The sequence below is a fragment of the Geotrypetes seraphini genome, chromosome 7 (genome assembly GCF_902459505.1).
Source record: "Geotrypetes seraphini chromosome 7, aGeoSer1.1, whole genome shotgun sequence".
Classification (NCBI taxonomy): domain Eukaryota; kingdom Metazoa; phylum Chordata; class Amphibia; order Gymnophiona; family Dermophiidae; genus Geotrypetes; species Geotrypetes seraphini.
This window is the reverse complement of record NC_047090.1, coordinates 45,546,658-45,567,991: the sequence shown is the minus strand read 5'-3', so window position 1 is coordinate 45,567,991 and position 21,334 is coordinate 45,546,658. Positions and strand designations below refer to the sequence as shown.

Below are 21,334 nucleotides of genomic sequence, written 5' to 3'. Positions count from 1 at the left end.
GAGGGAAGGGCTTAGAAGGGCTGGAGGGAAGGGAAAGAGATGCTGGACTTCTGAGTGTAATTGGGCCTACACTTTGGAACGCTCTTCCCTTTGCCTTTCACCTCAACAGTACCTTTGTTAACTTCACAACAAACTTAAAAACATTCCTATTTAGAGACATTTTATGCTGCTATGCTGCCCATGGAGTGGCCAGCCAGTGGGCTCATGTACTGTATTTCTGTTTCCTCTTTGGAATATGTATTAACGTATGCCGCTCTGAAAGCTCTCATATGAACAGTATAGCAAACCTAAACTTGAGGCTGGAGGGAAAGGAAAGAAGATCTAGACCTGAGAGAGGAGATGGGGGGCTGGAAAGTAGAGAAGTTTCTGAACCCATGGGAGGAGGAGGGGCTGAAGGGAGAGAGATGTGCTGGACTTGTCAGAAGAAGAGGGTTAGAGGGAAGGGAAAAAGGAAAATGCTAATGGATGAGAGAGGAAAATGCTGCAAATGGATAGCAGGGAAGGGAACGGAGAGGGGGAAATGCACATTGATGGAAGGGGAAATTCTGTGCATGGATGGGAGTGAAGTAAGGGAGAAGAAACACACATATATATAAGAGAAGGGAATGGGTATATGCATATGAATGGAAAACTAGATTTGAGGAGGAGGTAGAAAATGGAAGAATCCTGAATGTGAAAGATCAGTGCTAAAGCTGGACATAAGGCAAGAAATGAAGAAGAAACAAGAGAAAAAAAATAGCAAATGGGCAGGCGGTCCTGAAAACAGAGCTAAGCACATAGACAAAGGGAAGCAGAAACAGAGATTGGGAACATGATTAGAAAAATAAAATCTCCAGAGAATAAAGGTATGAAGAATGATTTTATTTTGTTTAGTGATTGAATTATGTCAGTTTTGATAAATTGCACCTGCCAATGTTATTTTGCACTGTAGAAAAGGATATATTTCTTTTTGGTTTTCTGGTATTGCACGATATGAAGAGTCCGCTTTCTGGTTTTGTATGCATGGTTTGTTTTGGTTTTGTGTTTTTTTTGGGAGGGTTTTTTTTTTTTTTTTTTTTTTTTTTTTGCAGTTCCCTATTTTATATAAGGCTAAGAGTCATGTTCTGCATCTGTAACTGAGGTGAAGAATTCTGCTGGCATGTGGTGTCTGTAATGGTCCATCTTGTTCCAGTTTCCCAGTAGCAGGGATACTGGTCTTTAATGTATTTCAATAGCATAATTTAGTGAAATAACTACTTCTGAAAGTTATAGGTACAGGTGGGGATGGAAGAAATTACTTGCAGGGATGAGTTGGTATGGGCTAGATTCCGTAAGTGTGCTTGCTACATGTGTTAAAGAGTATTTAAAATATACATTTTCTCTCTACCTCTCTCTCATGTGTGCTTTTTGTAGCTCAACCCTCTGACTAGGCTTCATTACAATAGGTAGGTTTGTTCGCCACCTTGTGGTCAATGTACTGTATATTAAAAATCTTTACTACTTCAACTATGTATGGGTATTTTTTTGCAATTTTAATAGCTCTGTATACAACTTAAAAGTTATCATACTTATGTTTTGTCATTATGCAGATTTTTTTTTTTTTTAAATTAATCTTTATTGATTTTCAAACTTTGACAGTGCCATACAATTAATTTAGATATAAACACTACAAAAAAGGCACTTTAAATACACAATTAATATATAAAACAATCATTTCCTCCCTCCTCCCCATAACTTGTTATATTAATTAATCTAATCGTTCTTTATCCGGGGACTGCCTGTACTGGTAAAACCAGTCAGTCTGCCCATCATGACATGAAACTCATTGTCACAACTAATAAAACAGTAGTATATACTTCTTACACAGGCCATATAGAAACTAAAATATGGGGACAAATATTACGACTGCCAGGCCAAAGGTCATATGCTTTGTGTTTCAACAGACCTTAGACAGAGCAATAGTGTCTGGAATGATGAATAAATATTTATATTATGTTTTAAAACAGAGGCATAACCAGATGGCTAATTTTGTGTGGGTCTCAGTCCAACGTGGGTATGCAAAAATATTTTCTCCTCACTCTCTATCCTCTCCATCCCCCCCATACGGCAAATGCAAAAACTGTATGAATACCCTGAGCCGATTCTCAAAACCTACTTCCAGCATTAAGTCCAGTTAGTATTGGAATAATAAATGTGTGCAGAATGAGCAAAGGCCTCTAGCTAGCATAAGAAACACCACATATACCAAAGATGGCTGCAAATTATATTTAAAATATAGTCAAATGGATGTTAATGAGGTCATGTCATATTCTCTCCCAGGGCTAGATGCACTAAAAATGATTGGTAAGACCAAATGGATCCGCTGCGGTCGATTCCAAAAGAGAAATTGATGCTCAAACAAGTTTGTATGCAAATGATTTGAGCAGATGTTTGTCGTAATCCCCGTCCAATCCCGATGACAAATCGCTGTGAGAGCGACACTTATACATGCGCAGAGCCTGCAGGGGAAGCCCAAACAGCTGAGAGGCAGGGGAAGCCCTGAAGCAGCTTCATGCCATTCAGCTGTTTGGGGCAAGAAACCTTTTTTCTTTTAATGGAACAGTATGTTGTGTGTGTGTTACCCACACACAATATCTGTCCCCATTTAAAAAAAAGAGTTGTGCTGCCATCCCCTGACCACAGTCATTGCACCCTCTACTGACGACAACCAGGGCCACCCCCACGACAGTGACGCACCCAGAGAGACAGGAGGGATGCCCACTCCCTCCTGCCTCAGAAATCCAGTTGTGCATCCGGGCCACCTGGACCCCTCCCAAACACTCCCTCCCCCAGACTCTCTCCTGGCACCCCCCACCCTACATGAAGATCCACCCCAAGACCCCAAAAGACAGACCTGGTGGACTAGGGGGGGGGTCAACTCAGACCCCCCCAGTTCCTCCCCTGTATTAGAAGCTGGCAAGAGGGAAGCCCACTCCCCTCTTCAAAATGGCTGGGCCTTCTCGACCCTCCTATGCACACCAAGGCCTCGATCCTATACATGGCGCCTAAAACGTAGGTACCAAGGAACGCAGTGCATAGTGCATGTCAATTATGAGTTAGGTGCAGTTTATAGAATCACACCTAGTGTTGCCTAAATTGTACTTGGGCGCCAGTACGCATCCCCTATTTATGCCTAACTATTGGCACCAAAGTCCAGTGTAGGCACCTTTAGGAAATACACGCTCACGATCTGCCCACGATCCGCCCTTAACTATGCCTACTTTCTGGGCACCTAGCTGAAAGCGGTAGGCACCTACCGAGTTAGGCGCCTAGAAAGCAATTAATTTTAATTTACGCCAATTATTGAGCCAATTAAGCTTATTAAATTATTGAGTTAGGCGGCCAGATCATCTAGACATGCTGATCTAGGCACCTGGGTCCAAATGCACATCAAGGATAAATCTAGGGAAGGTTTATTAAGCCAATGATTACATGAAGGTCTGCTCTAGTGGTTCTTTATTTGGCATTGTTGCTCAGAAGCAACATGTGTCTTCCATGGTTCTTATGGGAGATCTGCATCTCCAAATGCCCGTTACTTGGCCCTATTGCTCTCGTTCAGCATCAAGTTATGTAAAGCAGCCGTTTCACCCTCTGCCACATAAAGGGTTAAGTTGAAAAGGAGCAGTTTCAAGTCTGGGGGTGACATTTACATACCAGTTTTGTGCATAAATGTTTACTCTTCTGTAAATACACATATCAGTGGCAAATCTCATTTACAGATGGGGTTGCACAAGGGTGGACTCTGGGTTCAGTACGAATGGAAGGGTTCATAGTCATTCGCGCGCGGGACTTCAGCGCATTGTCATTGCAGCGCAGACAATTCGGCGCAAGACCCCAGCGCGCCGCCTAAAAAGTTACTTTTCGCGCTGCCGTTGGGGGGGGGTTGGAACCCTCCATTATAGAGTAAACTTAATTTTTTCCCGATTTTTTAAGAAAAAGTTAAGTTTTCTCTATAATGTGGGGGGTTGCACCCCCTATCGGAGCTCTTTAAAAGTAACTTTTTAGGCGGCGCACTGGGATCATGCGCCGAATTGTCGGTGCTGCAATGTCGGCACGCCAAAGTCTTGCGCGCTTTTGTCCCGTCAACGAATGTAAGTGCATATTTATATGCATTAACTTAAAGAATTTTGTAAATTTTGAAATCTAAGCACATATCACCAGAACCACATACTTACACCAGCTCTATGACATGTGTATATATACCTAATTGTACTACAATAGGGGAAGGGGTAAAACGCGGACCTCACGGACCCGACGGATCTCGCAGATCTAAACCCCCACGTCCTTAAAAATCTGAGGTCCGTGCCGCTTGTAGTTAGTTTCTGGCTCTGACAGACCTCGGTGACAATTTAGGGCTAATGGATCCGTCTCAGCAAAGTATTAGGATCCGTCAGCGCTACAATGTCATCGAGGTCTGTCAGAGCCGATTTACTGGGGCTGCAGGAAACCAGTTTAAAGGATTTGTTTTAGAGCCGCTCCAGCACTAGCAGTAGTCTCTGGCTCTGACTGACCTCGGTGACATTTTAGCGCTGACGGATCCTAATACCTTTTCCTCCCTATGCTAAAACGGATCCGTCAACACTAAATTGTCACCGAGGTCTGTCAGAGCCAGAAACTAACTACAAGTGGCATGGACCTCAGATTTTTAAGGACGTGCGGGTTTAGATCCGCGAGGTCCGTCAGGTCCGCGTTTTACCCTTTCCCCTACAATAGTATTATAAGAAGCAGGAACTCTCAAAACAGTCCTCAGGACACATCAAGCCTTCCTGGTTTTCAAGATATCCTCAATGAATATGCAAGAGATAGATTTGTATATAATGGAGGCTGTGTATGCAGATTTATCTCATGCATAATTATTGTGGATATTCTGAAAACCTGACTGGCTAATGATACCATCCCTGTCCGTGGTTAACTGCGAGAAACCATCTCCGTGTCATTCTTTAAGGAGAGAGGGAAGAATCAGAGTATGAATTTGCACAGCCACTGACTCTCAAGCCTTTCATTAAAGATTGCTGGTATAGAAGGACTGAGGTTGAGATAGATACTAATGAATGACACGGGATGGTTTCCCACTGTTATCTGCAAAGATGGGGACAAATTCTCTACATTGGCGAGATGTATCCAAAGGACTGGGTTGAGAACCCCTTATATAAAAAAAAGTAAGTGCCTACTTTCCCTTATAGAATAGGGGGCTCATAATTGAAACGGAAATGCATCTAAAATCCCATCTAAATTGGCACTTGGACGATTAATAATAAAAGTCGTCCAAGTGCCAATAATCGAAACATGTTTTAGACCAGGGGTGTCCAACCTTTTGGCTTCCCTGGGCCGCATTGGCCAAAAAAAATGTTTCTGGAGCAGCGCAAACGCTGCAGCAAGACAGAGGAGGGAGCCGGCAAGATGGTAAACACCCATGGGCAGCAGAGGAAAACACTGCATCGCTCTTGACCAGGGCTGCAGAAAATACTTCACATGTGCGAGAGAGAGAGCGATCAAGAATGTATTGTGTGTGCGAGAGAGAGAGATCAAGAATGTATTGTGTGTGCGAGAGAGAGAGAGATCAAGAATGTATTGTGTGTACGAGAGAGAGAGAGAGATCAAGAATGTATTGGGTGTGCAAGAGAGAGAGAGAGAGAGATCAAGAATGTATTGGGTGTGCGAGAGAGAGAGAGAGAGAGAGAGAGCGATCAAGAATGTATTGTGTGTACGAGAGAGAGAGATCAAGAATGTATTGTGTGTGCGAGAGAGAGAGAGATCAAGAATGTATTGTGTGTACGAGAGAGAGAGATCAAGAATGTATTGTGTGTGCGAGAGAGAGAGAGATCAAGAATGTATTGTGTGTACGAGAGAGAGAGAGATCAAGAATGTATTGGGTGTGCAAGAGAGAGAGAGAGAGAGAGAGAGAGAATGTATTGGGTGTGCGAGAGAGAGAGAGAGAGATCAAGAATGTATTGGGTGTGCGAGAGAGAGAGAGCGAGATCAAGAATGTATTGTGTGTGCGAGAGAGATCAAGAATGTATTGTGTGTACGAGAGAGAGAGAGATCAAGAATGTATTGGGTGTGCGAGAGAGAGAGAGAGATCAAGAATGTATTATTGGGTGTGCGAGAGAGAGAGAGAGAGAGATCAAGAATGTATTGTGTGTACGAGAGAGAGATCAAGAATGTATTGTGTGTACGAGAGAGAGAGAGAGAGATCAAGAATATATTGGGTGTGCGAGAGAGAGATCAAGAATGTATTGGGTGTGCGAGAGAGAGAGAGAGAGAGATCAAGAATGTATTGGGTGTGCGAGAGAGAGAGAGAGATCAAGAATGTATTGGGTGTGCGAGAGAGAGAGAGATCAAGAATGTATTGTGTGTACGAGAGAGAGAGAGAGAAATCAAGAATGTATGTGTGTGTGCGCGCACACGCATGAGGGAGAGAGAGATCAAAAATGTGAGTGCGTGTGTGTGCACGTGAGAGCTCAAGCATGTGTGTGTGTATACACGTGTATGGGAAAGAGAGATCAAGAATGTGTGTGAGTGATCAAGAATATGTATGTGATCAAGTGATCAAGAGTGTGTGTGTGTGTGTACCATCCTGCCCGTGGTTTGCCTGGCATAGGTTGAAATGATTGATCATTGCGGCCTGCTGCATGCAGGCTGTGTAAACAAAGCAGATGGGTGAATTACTAAGCAAGATGGACAAGTTGAGAGATAAGGCATGAACTAAGGGCTGGGGGAGGGAGCAGGCAGAGAAAAGAGAGTAAAACTAGGTGTAAGCTGGGAAAGCAGCTGGGAAGGAAAGGAAGTGTGGAAAGAGACAAATTGAAAGAAGGCAATAAAAGCTTTGCTCTGGGGAAAAAGAGGAGTGGTTAGAGCAGGGCTGTTTATTTTTAAAAAGAAATAAACATGCCACCCCACCCCCAGACATACTGTCCCTGGGAACCCAGCAGTTGTGTTGTTTTAGGGAGGGAGGTGTGATAAAGATGGGCTTCTATTGCCATTTTATGGTAGCAGGGGGAGGGAGCTACTAGACCGCCACATTGGCCCCAGGTAATAGCACCATTATCTTAACTCTTCAATAGCAGCTGTGTTTCTGGGATAAGGTGGTGGTGGGATTAACCCCTGCAAATGCACAGAAAAAAAGGCAGTACATGGAAGCACAAACCTGTAGCTAGTCCGAAAACCAAGATTTTAGATACATTTTTGTAATCCAGCTAAAGCACTCTGGAGACCCTTTAGAGCAGGGGTAGGAAAACTCTGGTCTTCAAGAACCCCAGGCAGGTCAGGTTGTCAGGATATCTACAATTAATATGCAGGTACAGTACTTTTATTTGTTAGCCTGTAAAATCACAGTGAATGGGTAATGGAGGTAGAGACAGACAGTGCTGGAGTTTGAGAAGGGAGATAGATATTCAGGTGCATTCACAGACACAAAGACCCTGATTCTGCAAAGTGCGCCTAAGGGCACCTAAGTGAAGCCTGCCGTTTAGGCGTCCCATTTAAGTGGTTAATGAGCGATTTAAGGGTCTTAACAAGCGTATAGTGGGAATTAGACAGAGGTAGGCACTAGCTAGGTGTGCTTAAAATACAGACGCGAGATAGACGCGAGTTTTCGGACTCATCTCCATATTTGTAGGCATTCTCAAGAAAAGTTGCGTCTAAGTATGTAGACGTGGGCGTAACCTGGGCGTGGTTAGGCTCGAGATAGACGCTAGTTGGGCGGCAGATCACGTCTAAACATCGCGGAAATTGTAGGTGAATGAAAAGCTGGTCTAAGTGTGGTTTCTGCTTAAGCTGAACGTGATCTTCTATGGGCGAAAACTTAGGCGTGCTTTGAACTTCCGAAATGTTATTTTCTACAGAGTTCAGGAATATGTTTTTTCCTCTTTTTTCCCCTCCTAATAGATTTAATAAGCCACCATATCAATAGGGCACATCAATACAAACATATTGTATGCAAAACATAGTACTTTTCTGTCCAAACAGCAATATGATTTACTAATTAAAGCACCTTTGGATTTCCTGCTTAAAAAGAACTCCTTTTTTCTCACCAAACAGTGCTGCAATCAGCTCTTTCTTGAGAGCAAAGAAAGAACAAGAAAAATATATAAATATTGCATACATTACTTCATTTCTCAAAGCTTAAAAATAGAAAAACCAGATATAGACCTTAACATGCATTTTCCTTCATTGAAAATGGAGGTGTGCAGCTGCACAATGCTGACCTCATTGTGAGATCATCAAGGTGCACCTGCAAGGTAGAATGCCTCAGTTAAAAGATGCACTGGGTGTTGAACTCACAACCTCTGTAAGATCAGCACAGGATTTTACCACATTGAGCTACATCAGCTTCTAATCAGGTGGATCTCACTGCCCTGTCATATCATAGCTTGCTAACCTGCCTATATATCATCTGCTTAGGAATGATATCACAGTCACCACAAAGAAAGCATTTCTAGCTCACCAAGTTAATGCACCTCCTCTATCCTCTCCAGCTCACTGGTTCAAATCCCACCATTTTAACAACTTCCTAACAGCTTCTTATTAGCTCTCATATTATTGGTAGGTGGATTTTGCCATTTTTCATCAACACATTTCCCTTTCCAGGCAACTTATTTTCACCTTCACATGGCTAGGACATCCTAAGCTGTCATGGTAGGAAACTTCTCTCCTTACAAAAAGAAGCCATTTGTGGCTCAACAAGTTAAGACACCTTGTTGCACCTTGTCCATCTTCTCAAGCTCACCAGTTCAAATCCCACTCTCACCTTCACCTCATTTTAACAACTTCCTATTAGCTCTTATAGGAGTATACATGGAGGACTTTGCTGTTTTTCATCAGCTTTGTGCAGTTTGCAGGCACACTTATTTTGATCTTGCCATGGCTAGGATATCCTAAGCTCTCATGGTAAGAAACCCCTAACTCAAAGGAAGTGGCTGTGGCTCAACAGTTAATGGCACCTCTCCCATTCTCTGAAGTCAAATCCAAATGATGTTTTGATACCCCAAAACATGTTCAAGTTTTTGTTGACAATCTGCCATCTAGGTGCATCTTGATGCTCTCACAATGAGGTGCCACCTAGTAAGTCTATTCCCTTCATAATCTTGAATGTTTCGATCATGTCCCCTCTCAGTCTCCTCTTTTCAAGGGAGAAAAGGCCCAGTTTCTCTAATCTCTCACTGTATGGCATCTCTTCTAGCCCCTTAACCATTTTAGTCACTCTTCTCTGGACCCTTTTAAGTAGTACTGTGTCCTTCATGTATAGCGACCAGTGCTGGATGCAGTATTCTAGGTGGGGGTGTACCATGGCCCAGTACAGCAGCATGATAACCTCCGATCTGTTTGTGATCCCCTTCTTAATCATTCCTAGCATTCTGTTCGCCCTTTTTGCCGCCACCACACATTGCGCGGATGGCTTCATTGACTTGTCGACCAGTGCTCCCAAGTCTCTTTCCTGGGGGGTCTCTCCGGGTACTGCACCAGACATCCTGTATTCGTGTATAACATTTTTGTTACAGACATGCATCACCTTACATTTATCCACGTTAACCTCATTTGCCATGTTGCGGCCCATTTCTCGAGCATGTTTATGTCACGTTGCAGGTCTTCGCAATCCTTCTGTGTCTTCACTACTCTGAATAACTTTGTATCGTCTGGAAATTTAATCATCTCGCTCGTTGTACCAATTTACAGATCGTTTATAAATATGTTGAAGAACATATAAATATGTTGTCCACTTGTGACACTTTTCCAGTCCGATTATTGTCCATTTACCCCCACTCTCTGTTTCCTATCTGCCAACCAGTTTTTAATCCACATGAGTATTCACCCTCGATTCTCAATTTTTCGAAGTAGTCATTCATGGGGGACCTTGTCGAACGCCTTCTGAAAATCCAGATATACAATGTTGACTGGGTCACCCTTGTCCATCTGCCTGTTTACTCCCTCGAAGAAGTGCAGTAAGTTCGTCAAGCAAGATTTTCCTTTGCTAAAGCTGTGCTGGCTGGTCCTCATCAGATTGTGTCCATCAAGGTGATCAATGATGCGGTCCTTTATCAGCGCCTCTACCATCTTTCCTGGTACCGAGGTCAGACTTACCGGTCTGTAGTTTCCCGGATCTCCCCTCGAACCTTTCTTGAAGATCGGCGTAACATTCGCCACTTTCCAGTCTTCTGGAATCCTTCCTGATTTGATCGACAGATTGGCTATTAGTTGAAGCAGTTCAGCTATAGCCCCTTTCAGTTCCTTGGTTACCCTCAGATGGATGCCATCTGGTCCCAGGGATTTATAATTTTTAAGCCTATCAATCTGCCTGCATACCTCTTCTAGACTGACCTTCAACCCTGTCAGTTTCCCATCTTTGTTTCCTGTGTATAGCCTGTCGGCTTCCAGTATGTTGCGTATATCCTCTTTGGTAAATACAGACGCAAAAAATGTGTTCAGTTTGTCAGCAATGGCTTTGTCTTCCTTTAGTACTCCCTATATTCCATGGTCATCCAACAGCCCCACTGCTTCCTTCGCGGGTCGTTTCCCCTTAATATATTGAAAGAACAGCTTGATGTTTTTTACCACTTTGGCTATTTTTTCCTCGGGGTCTCTTTTGGCCCCTCTTACCGCCTTATAGCACCTGCTTTGATGTTTGTGCTTTTTCCAGTTTTTGTCCAATTTTGATCTTTTCCATTTCTTAAACGAAGTCTTTTTGTCTCTGATCACTTCTTTCACCGCTACAGTGAGCCACACCGGTTCCTTGTTCTTTTTCCTCTTGGATCCCTTGTTGATACATGATAGATATAGATTTTGTACCTTGGTGACTGTGTCCTTAAAAAGGGACCATGCTAGCTCTAGCGTCTTTACAGTGCTTATCCTCTTCTTAATCTTCTTCCCCACCATGACTCTCATCCCTTCGTAATTTCCATTTCGGAAGTTCAGTGCCATGGCCTTCATTCTGGATCGATGTTTTGCCCTTGTGTCCAAGTTGAAGTGGATCATATTGTGATCACTGCTTCCCAGCGGCCCTTCTACTTCTACACCTTGCTCCGGTCCTCGTAGTCCATTTAGAATTAAGTCCAGAATTGCATTTCCTCTTATATTTTCCTTGACAAGTTGTTCCAGGAAGCAATCGCCTACAGCATCCAGGAACTTGGTCTCCCTACTGCAGCCGGAGGTACCTAGGTTCCAGTCTATCCCTGGATAAATAAAGATAAAAATGAGGAAAGCAGAAACCAGAGACAACAAAAGGTAGGAAACGGAGGAGAAAAAAAATTTTCTTTTTTTTTATTGCTTTACTAGCTGATTACCCGGCATTGTCTGGGTATGTATTTATATCAATCTTCTATATGTATACCAAGTTTGGTTGAAATCTCTCCATGTGTTTCAGAGTTATGCTGGAAAATCATCTCATGAGGCTAAAAAACTACGGGGTAACATAACATAAGTACATAAGCAATGCCTCTGCTGGGTCAGACCTGAGGTCCATCGTGCCCAGCAGTCCGCTCACGTGGCGGCCCAACAGGTCTAGGACCTGTGCAGTAATCCTCTATCTATACCCCTCTATACCCTTTTCCAGCAGGAAATTGTCCAATCCTTTCTTGAACCCCAGTACCGTACTCTGCCCTATTACACTCTCTGGAAGTGCATTCCAGGTGTCCACCACACGTTGGGTAAAGAAGAACTTCCTAGCATTCGTTTTGAATCTGTCACCTTTCAATTTTTCTGAATGCCCTCTCGTTCTTTTATTATTCGAAAGTTTGAAGAATCTGTCCCTCTCCACTCTCTCTATGCCCTTCATGATCTTGTAAGTCTCTATCATATCCCCTCTAAGTTTCCTCTTCTCCAGGGAAAAGAGACCCAGTTTCTCCAATCTCTCAGCGTATGAAAGGTTTTCCATCCCCTTTATCAGACGCGTTGCTCTCCTCTGAACCCTTCGAGTAACGCCATGTCCTTCTTAAGGTATGGCGACCAATATTGGACGCAGTACTCCAGATGTGGACGCACCATCGCCCGATACAATGGCAGAATAACTTTTTTCGTTCTGGTTGTAATACCCTTCTTGATTATGCCTAGCATTCTGTTTGCCTTCTTAGTGGCCGCTGCGCAATGTGCAGTCGGCTTCATTGTCATGTCCACCATTACCCCCAAGTCCCTTTCTTGGGTACTCTCATTTAATAACATCCCTCCCATCATATAGTTGTACCTCGGGTTTCTGTTTCCCACATATAATACTTTACATTTCTCAACGTTGAACTTCATCTGCCATCTCGTCGCCCATTCCCCTAGTTTGTTCAAGTCCCTATGCAATTCTTCGCAGTCCTCTTTAGTCCGAGCTCCACTAAATAGTTTGGTGTCGTCCGCAAATTTTATTATCTCACACTTCGTACCTGTTTCTAGATCAATTATGAATATATTAAATAGCAGCGGCCCGAGAACCAAGCCCTGCGGGACCCCACTAGTGACCCTCCTCCAGTCCGAGTAGTGGCCCTTCACTCCTACCCTCCGTTTCCTACCTGCCAACCAGTTTCTGATCCATCTATGTACGTCTCCTTCCACCCCATGGTTCTTCAGTTTCCGGAGTAGGCGTTCATGGGACACCTTGTCAAAGGCTTTTTGGAAATCTAGATATATGATGTCTATGGGGTCTCCTTTGTCTATCCGTTTGTTAATTCCTTCGAAGAAGTGCAATAAGTTTGTTAGGCACGATCTCCCCTTGCAGAAACCAGCAATATCTGTCACTTTCAATCATTTTTACACGTCACCCCTTCCCACCCCCACAGTATTTTTCCCCAGATAGTAAGTGATATGTATACAAAGTTTGGTTGAAATTTCTCCATGTGTTTCAGAGTTATGCTGGAACATGTACACACACACACACACACAGACAGATACATTCGATGTTATATAGATTGCTGTGTTGATAAACATTTATAAATAGAAAATGGAAATAATGTGATCTTTATTAGACTAATTTTAATATATTTTTGACTAACATTTGGAGACCAAAACCCCCTTCCTCAGGACAGGACAGGATACCATAACTACAGTATACTGTATTAACCTGAGGAAGGTGGTTTTGGCATCTAAAAGATACCGTATTTTTCGCTCCATAAGATGCACTTTCCACCCAAAAGTGGGTGGAAATAAGGGTGCATCTTAAGCAGCGAAAATATATTTTTAAAATACCCCCCACCCACCCTGTCATACCTTTTTAAATGCCCCGTTGTTGGGGGGTACACTGGCTGACTGCTGCCCGCCCCTGCCGCTGCTCCACGTCTGCCTGCCTGCCTGTTACCACCGCCACTGCTCTCTGCTCGCCGCCGCTACACCGCAACTCCAGGAAGGGCCAACGTGCAGCGATTGCACATTGCCGACCCACAAGCCTTCCCCCAATTGGTTGGCCCGGACCTTCTCTCCGACTTCAGAACTGACGTCGGGGAAGGCTTGTGGGTCGGCAATGTGCAATCACTGCACGCTGGCCCTTCCCTTCCCCGAGTAGTGGTGAGCGGTGGAGGACCGAGGGCAGAGGACGAAAGACAAAGGCTAGAAGGCAATGCGGGGGAGGGGGCACAAACTCGGGACATGGGAGGGAGGGAGGGAATATAAAGGGACAATTGTTGGGCCTGAGTGAAGGAAGGAAGGAGACTCATAAAATCACCAGACAACAAAAGGTAGGAAAAATGATTTTATTTTCAATTTAGTGATCAAAATGTGTCCATTTTGAGAATTTATATCTGCTCTGTGTATTGTGTGTATATGAAAAATGAAAGGAACAGGGTGCAGAGCCTGGCAGGGAGTGTGGGGGACAGAGTGCAGAGCCTGGCAAGGAGTGTGGAGTTGGGTGCAAAGCCTGGCAGGGAGTAAGGGGGGCTGGGTGCAGAGCCTGGTATATATTAGGACACAATTTGGTTCAAAATGTTTTTGTTGTTTTTGTTGTTTTTGTTTTCCTACTCTAAATCTAGGGTGCATTTTATGGTCAGGTGCATCTTATGGAGCGAAAAATATGGTAATTTAAAAATGTACTAAGCCAATAAAATGGTCTTATTTTCTATCTTTTCTTTTACGTATTTCTGTTTGTTAATTTGTAAAGTGGTGATTATCATTTTTTCCCCCAAATTTAAACTAAACTAAACTAAACCTTAGGTTTGTATACCGCATCATCTCTACATTCGTAAAGCTCGACACGGTTAACAAGAGTTAAGGTAGAAAGGAACTCCAGTGAAGGGAAGAGGCAAAATGAAGAGAAAATTTAGAGGACTAGAATAACCAGAGAGGGAGGAGGAGTTACATTTTTGAGAATAACCAGGTTCTCAGATGTTTACGGAAGAGTTGGAGGGAGCTCAGATTCCTAAGAGGGGAGGTAAGGTTGTTCCAGAGCTGAGTGAGTCTGAAAGGGAGGGAAGAACCTAGTTTTCCTACAAGTGAAAATTTACATCTGTTATCTTTATTTGGCACAGTATTAGGGGGCATGCATCACTGTTTCTGTGGTATTGCACTGTATGCAGTCTGGCTTCTTGGTGGTTCAGTTTAGATTTTGTCTACATATTTCTAATTTTAGTTTATGATTACTTATTCCATTCTGGATGAGGCTGTATCTGTGTTCTGCATGAATGAAAAAGATATGGTTTTCTTTTAGCATTGACTGTGCAAGATCAATCTGGACTAATCTGGCTTGTTTAGTTTCACAATGGGTGTATTGATGTTCTAGTGCTCATCCCCTAAAGTTAAGTACCAGTATACACAATGATATTCTAAAATATAAGTATAAATAATGGAAAATTTAGATGACGATAAGTAAAAGTAAAAATTAATCCTGCTGGGATTGATGAGGATTTAAACCACCTGAAGTTACGTTACTTGGTGGTGGTCTGATGATCCCTGAATGTTGAAGTTCTGTTACTTGGGAAAATAGGGAATGTTTGATATATAACCACTGACAAGCCAGATTACTTCCTAGAATATCAACTTTTAAATAGAAATTAAAGTAATTTGGTTGTCTTGCGTGTTCACTTCAGTAACCATCAATACTGATCTCTGTTCTAGCTTCTATTGAATAATAAAACAATTGCAATCTCTTTATAAACCACTGCATCTTATGACACCTCTGCTAAACTGTACCAGGTTAATGCCTCTAATTCTGAAGTCAGGGCAGGATTAACCCTTGGTGGGCCCTAGGCAAACAAGAATGTTGGGCCCCTCATAACATAAATAAATCTTATAAGTCCTAAAAATATGAGCCTGCACAGTTCTGACTGCAAAGGAAAACTGACAGAAGAGGAAGTAGCTGGTATGATGTGCTGCTCACCGTCTCCTCTTGCCAACTGGAAAAATATACAGATGGGGTGAAGAGGACAGACATCTGCTTTGATTAATGTCCCCTTCCATTTTAACAATAAAGGTTATACACAGGTTGCTTAAGACATCTCCCTTGCCTTTTTTGTGTTCCGTTTGCTGCTCTCTCATGAAGCAATTACTCTCTCTGTTTGCTCTGTTCCTTTCCATCCCCAAATAGCTAAATTTACTACTGCAAAAATCTGTCTTGGAAGGTATAGACATTCAAGAGGTCTCTGCCTAAACATTTGGGCCTAAATTTGCCTGCGCCTTAATCCTGCCCTGACTGAAGCGCTAATCATCGTGTCAGCCTTACTCTTATCATCGTCTGTGCAATATGATATCTTTATTCTCAATGCTACAACAGCAGTTTTAAGACTCAGAACATAAGAATTGCCACTGCTGAGTCAGACCAGTGGTCCATCATGCCCAGCAGTCCGCTCACGTGGCGGCCCTCTGGTCTAAGACCAGCACCCTAACTGAGACTAGCCCTACCAGCGCACGTTCTTGTTCAGCAGAAACTTGTCTAACTTTGTCTTGAATCCTTGGAGGGTGTTTTCCCCTATAACAGCCTCTGGAAGAGCGTTCCAGCTTTCTACCACTCTCTGGGTGAAGAATGCAACATGTGACGTGTCGTGGCTGAATACTCAGAGCTACTCATCTTTACTCCACGTTCCTAGGAAATTAACCCAAGGTGAAACCCAAAATATGGCCAACTGTTTCTTTTTCTCTCTTGTCAGCCAGTTTTTGAAAATTAATTTAAGAAAATCTGACCAGTAGCACCTTTTCTGGCTTTGTCCAATTCGGCAGTGGCGTACCTAGCTTATGTGACACCCGGGGCCCATCATTTTTGGCACCCCCCCCTCATCTGTACAAAAAACATGATTTTTAGTAACAAGCCACATGTCACACATGAGTACCTAGGAAAAGGCAGCATCTTACATACTTCAGTGAGCAGTACAACATTGTAAAACTAAACAAGCCAGACTAGTACAGATCAATCCTACACCGTCAATCCTAACAGAAAACCATGTCTTTCGAACACACAGAACACAGAAAACACCTTCGCCTAGTATGGAATATGTCATCACAAACTAACCCCTCCCCCTTTTACAAAACTGTAGTGTGAATTTTAGCCATGGTGGTAACAGCTCCGACGCTCATAGAATTCTGAGCATCTGAGCTGCTACCACCATGGCTGGCGCTAAAAAATGCTCCACAATTTTGTAAAAGGGGGATAAAATAGAAATACATAGACAAAGGTTAAATTGAACCAGCAAGAAGCTGGACTCTGCATACAATGCAACACCACAGAAACAGTGACACATGTCTCCTAAAGCAATAAATAAATAGAAAATTTTTGTTCTACCTTTGTCTTCTCTGGTTTCTGCTTTCCTCATCTTCTTGTTACTCTCTTCCTTCCATCCACTGTCCCTCTTTTCTCTGCATCTTCCATTTGCTCTGTTACTGTGCCTCTCCCTTTCTCCCTCCTTCCAAATTGGTCTGGCACCCATCTTCTTCCCTCCGCTCCTCCCATAGTCTGGCATCTCTGTCTTCTTCCCTGCCAGCGTCTTCTCCCAACTCTCTCTTCCCCATTTTCCTGCAGCATCTTCTCCCCACTCTTTGTTCCTCATTTCCCTTAAGCATCTTCTCCCCACTCTTTGTTCCTCATTTCCCTTAAGCATCTTCTCCCCTCTCTCTGTTCCCCATTTCCATTCAGCATCTTCTTCCCACTCTGTCTTCCCCATGTGCTTTCAGCGTCCTTCTCCGTTTTACCCTGTTTTCCTTTCCACCCCACCTTTTCTTCCTTTCTCCCTCTCTGCCCCTTACCTTTGTGGCTCTTTCTCTCCCCCCCCCCCCCCGGCCCAGACAACAGGCCCGGTCCGACAAACCTCCCTGCCCTGTGGCCGGCGATGTCTAAACTGCCTTCTTACAGCAGCTGGAGCGTTGTAGTTGCATATGGCTGCTGTAAAGGTCGTCTCTGATGCAACTTCCGGTTGCATCAGAGATGACCTTTACGGCAGAAACACGCAACTTCAACGCTCTAGCTCAGGGGTGCCCACACTTTTTGGGCTTACGAGCTACATTTAAAATGACCAAGTCAAAATGATCTATCAACAATAAAATTTAAAAAAAAAACCACAAAGCACACTGTATGCTGAGAAAATGTTAATTATCATTCCTATTCTGGGGTTTTTTCAAAGAGGTCAAGGCAGATGACTCTATGCACTGTCACCTCAGTAACAACCATACAAAAATAGACAAATACCCCCCCTCCCTTTTTACTAAAGCACAATAGCAGTTTTTAGCGCAGGGAGCTGCGCTGAATGCCCAGGGCTGCTCTCGATGCTCATAGGCTCCCTGCGCTAAAAACCGCTATTGCTGTTTAGTAAAAGGGGGGCCATAGTGCAAAATATAGACAGCAGATATAAATTCAGACACATTTTGATCACTAAATTTAAAATAAAATCATTTTTTCTACCTTGTTGTCTGGTGATTTCATGAGTCTCTGGTTGCACTTTCTTCTTCTGACTGTGCATCCAATCTTTCTTCCCCCCTTTCCTTCCTCCCTCCCGTGGTCTGACATCTTTCTCCTTTCCTTCCTCCCTCCCGTGGTCTGGCATCTCTATCAGCCCCTTCCCTTGGATGTCTGGCATCTTTTCTCCCCATCCCCGCGTTCCAGCAACTCTCTTACCCTCCCCATGCTATTCCTCCCCCCCCCCCCCGACAGGATCCCCAGCAGCACTGCTGCAACTCTTTGGGCCACCGGCACTCGCACTGGCCGAGCCTGCCCTCTGATATCATTTCCTGGTCCCAAGTACAGGAAGTGATATCAGAGAGAGGACTGAGGCTGGTATGAGCAATGAGGTGAGACCCTGCTAGCTGCTGGTAACAATTACAAGAGGTACAAGGAGGAAGGATGCATTTATAAAAGAGGCCCTTCATGCTGGGGTGGAGAGGAGAGATGTCATCACCTGGGGCACTCAACCCCCCAACCACCTTACTATGTCAGTTTGCTTACTTAGAGAAATCAAAATAACACTGTGGTACGACACTGATCTTGGTTAAGTACTGGCTCTGTCCAATCTCTGCCCATGGACTACCCCCAAATAACCCAATAGTGCTGCAGCTGTCAGTCAATATTCAACAGCACTGCCCAGAGTCAATATTCAACAGCACTGCCCAGTTCAGCGTCACTACGTATCGCCAGAGGACCAAGTGAGTGGGATTTAATCAGGCAGGAGCCTTTCCTACCCTTTTGAATATTAAGCTCTAAGAGCTCAGATGTCTCCAACAATTTTATAGAATTATGCCCCAGCTAAATCTCAAGAAAAGTAGGCTGAGATGAAATCTGACCTGTTATGCATGTCTTCTTTACATCTCTCATAACCCCAGCTCTATCAACCACTCTGGAGACCCTTTAGAGCAGGGGTAGGAAAACTCTGGTCTTCAAGAACCCCAGGCAGGTCAGGTTGTTAGGATATCTACAATTAATATGCAGGACATAGATTTACATACACTTCTCCCTCCATATTCGCGGTTTCGATTATTCACGATTTTTAGCTTGCTGGCTCCTCCCTCCCAAATTACATCAGCTTGCATAGAGAAATCGCTGATTCCAAGCGTTTACAGAGAAAATAGCCGATTCCCAGCACTTTCTTCACCGTGTTTTGCCTCTCCTTCAGGAATAGGCCAGGTCTCCCACCATGTTATTCGCGGTTTCACCATATTCACGATAGTTTTTAATAGAAAACAGCGAATAACATATGAAAAAGTTATTCGCGATTTTTCTGCATTTGCAGTTCTGTTAAAACCCCTATCGCAGCGAATACAGAGGGAGAAGTGTACTAAGGATATCCTGACAACCTGACCTGCCTGGGGCTCTTGAGGACCAGCACTGCCTACCCCTGTTTTGGATAATGTCTCCATAAAAGTGGAACTTTCATGTAGTCTGAACATCCCTATAACAAGGCAAATGATATTTGTTAAGTTAGCAATTTATGGATTTTTAGTTTGAAGTGAAAATGATTACAGATTGCAAAAAAAATACTTTACTGAATTTTTCTGCTTCATCTGATATAGTTCTGTATACATCCAACAGTACTATAAAAATGATCTTTGTGTTATAATTTTATATCATACTCTATTTGCACATGTACAACTTTGGATAGAGCTGGGAAGCTACAAGACTTGAGCTCAAGTCCCGTTTCTGCCACTGGCCATTGCTCTGATTGGGCAACTCTCAAACCTCAGTGCATCAAATATTCAGATTATAGGCTCAAAGGGATGAGAATTCATTGGGTCTGAATATAATGTCTTACCCAGCAGCCTAAGTTAGGACACCAAATAAACCTGTTAGAATAAAGAGTTTCAGCTTAGAGCAGGGAGGTAATGTAAGCTGTGTTTTAAGCCTCCTTACCCTGCGGCCTGCCTCATTGTTCTGTAGATTCATCAGCGTCCGCGCTTGTTCCTCTGAACCCCTGGGATAGTTCTTCTCCCTCTCCCTGGCATCCACAAATTCTTTGGCAAAGCGATACCCGTACTCCACGTTGTCCCCACAACCTCCCCAGAGCCAGTCTCGGGGCAGATCCTTAGGCCGAGGTGTCCGGCTGCAGCCACAAGTAGAGAGCTCCCCCTCACGGCAGGCCCGGCTAATGGCATTCACCACACCAGCAGCACTCACGGCATATGTGAAAGCTGTCTCCCTGCTGCCTGTAAAGGATGAGAAAAGAGAAATTAGAGATACTCAAAATGCAATCTCAGAGTAAGCAGAAGCCTCATAAAGCAGCAATTTGTTACAGAGGTCTGGTAGCCCAAATATACAGTAGTCACACAGAAAAGAAACAGGCCTGTTTCAAAGAAACAGGCCTTTTTCAAATGTAAGAAGCTACAACGGAGGTAGAATCAAAAGCAAACTCAGGAAATATTTCCATTTGATTGATGTTTGAACAGATCTCCCAAACAAAAGGAGGCTGAATTCAGAAAGGAAGGGAATAAACACAGTGGATCCTTAAGGGATAAGAGGATAAAAACCAAGAATTAAACATCTCAGCTCAAAACAGCTTTGAAATGACTTGTTGTGCTTATCCTAAGAAGTAACCTGCACCGTGTAGCAGATACAACTCCCAAAAAGACAAAGGCATGGAACAAGTAATTTCAGAGCTTCCAAGTTACCCAATTCCAGGAGGGACATTTGTAGACCAGATCTGGATTTCTGCCAAACTCACCCTGATGCACTATGGGATTGCAGTGCTGATTTCAATGGGTAGAATCAGGGATTATAAATACCACACTGTTTTGGGATGTACACTTTTCCCTCGGTATTCACAGGGGCAGAGCCGGACCGCGAATTGAGAAAAACTGCGAATAACTTCTGGTCCGGCTCTGACCCACCCCCGCCTCCCTCCAGCCTTCCCCCCGGCATCCTGGCCTTACCTGGTGGTCTAGCGGGCTTTCGGGGCAGGAGCAATCTTCCTATGCTCCTGCCCCGTGCAGATTACCAATAGGAAATGACTGTGAGACTACGACGGGAGCTCACAGCAGCCATTTCCTAGTGGCGATCTACACGGGGCAGGAGCATAGGAAGATCGCTCCTGCTCCGAAAGCCCGCTAGACCACCAGGTAAGGTTGGGATGCCGGGAGGAAGGCTGGAGAGGGGCTATGCAAATGAATTAGCGTGGCCTGGTGAGGTTAATAAACTTGTTAGAATTCAGTGCCAATGAAGATAGACCAGGGCTGCCCAAGTCCAGTCCTCGAGATCTACTGGCAGGCCAGGTTTCAGGATATCCACAATGAATATGCATGAGAGAGATTTGCCTGCACTGCATTCTTCGTATGCAAATCTCTCTCTCATACATATTCATTGTGGATATCCTGAAAACCTGGCCTGCCAGTAGATCTCGAGGACCAGACTTGGGCAGCCCTGAGATAAGACCCTATGAATCTAAGTCTTGCTCTCAGCCGGGAAAGGAATTCCAAGGTAACTTTGTGGGGATGTGAGCAACCACAGTGA

The 21,334-nt window shown here is 43.9% G+C and overlaps 1 protein-coding gene across 3 annotated transcripts in view; it reads right to left on the bottom strand.

The window, feature by feature from the left end:
- WNT5B (Wnt family member 5B) overlaps positions 1–21,334 on the bottom strand; it is a 244,454-nt gene that overhangs the window by 31,603 nt on the left and 191,517 nt on the right. For all 3 annotated transcript variants that reach the window (XM_033951683.1, XM_033951684.1, XM_033951685.1), the window contains exon 4: positions 19,742–20,034. In XM_033951683.1, the coding sequence (XP_033807574.1) occupies positions 19,742–20,034 (293 nt within the window). The remainder of the gene's footprint in view (positions 1–19,741; positions 20,035–21,334) is intronic.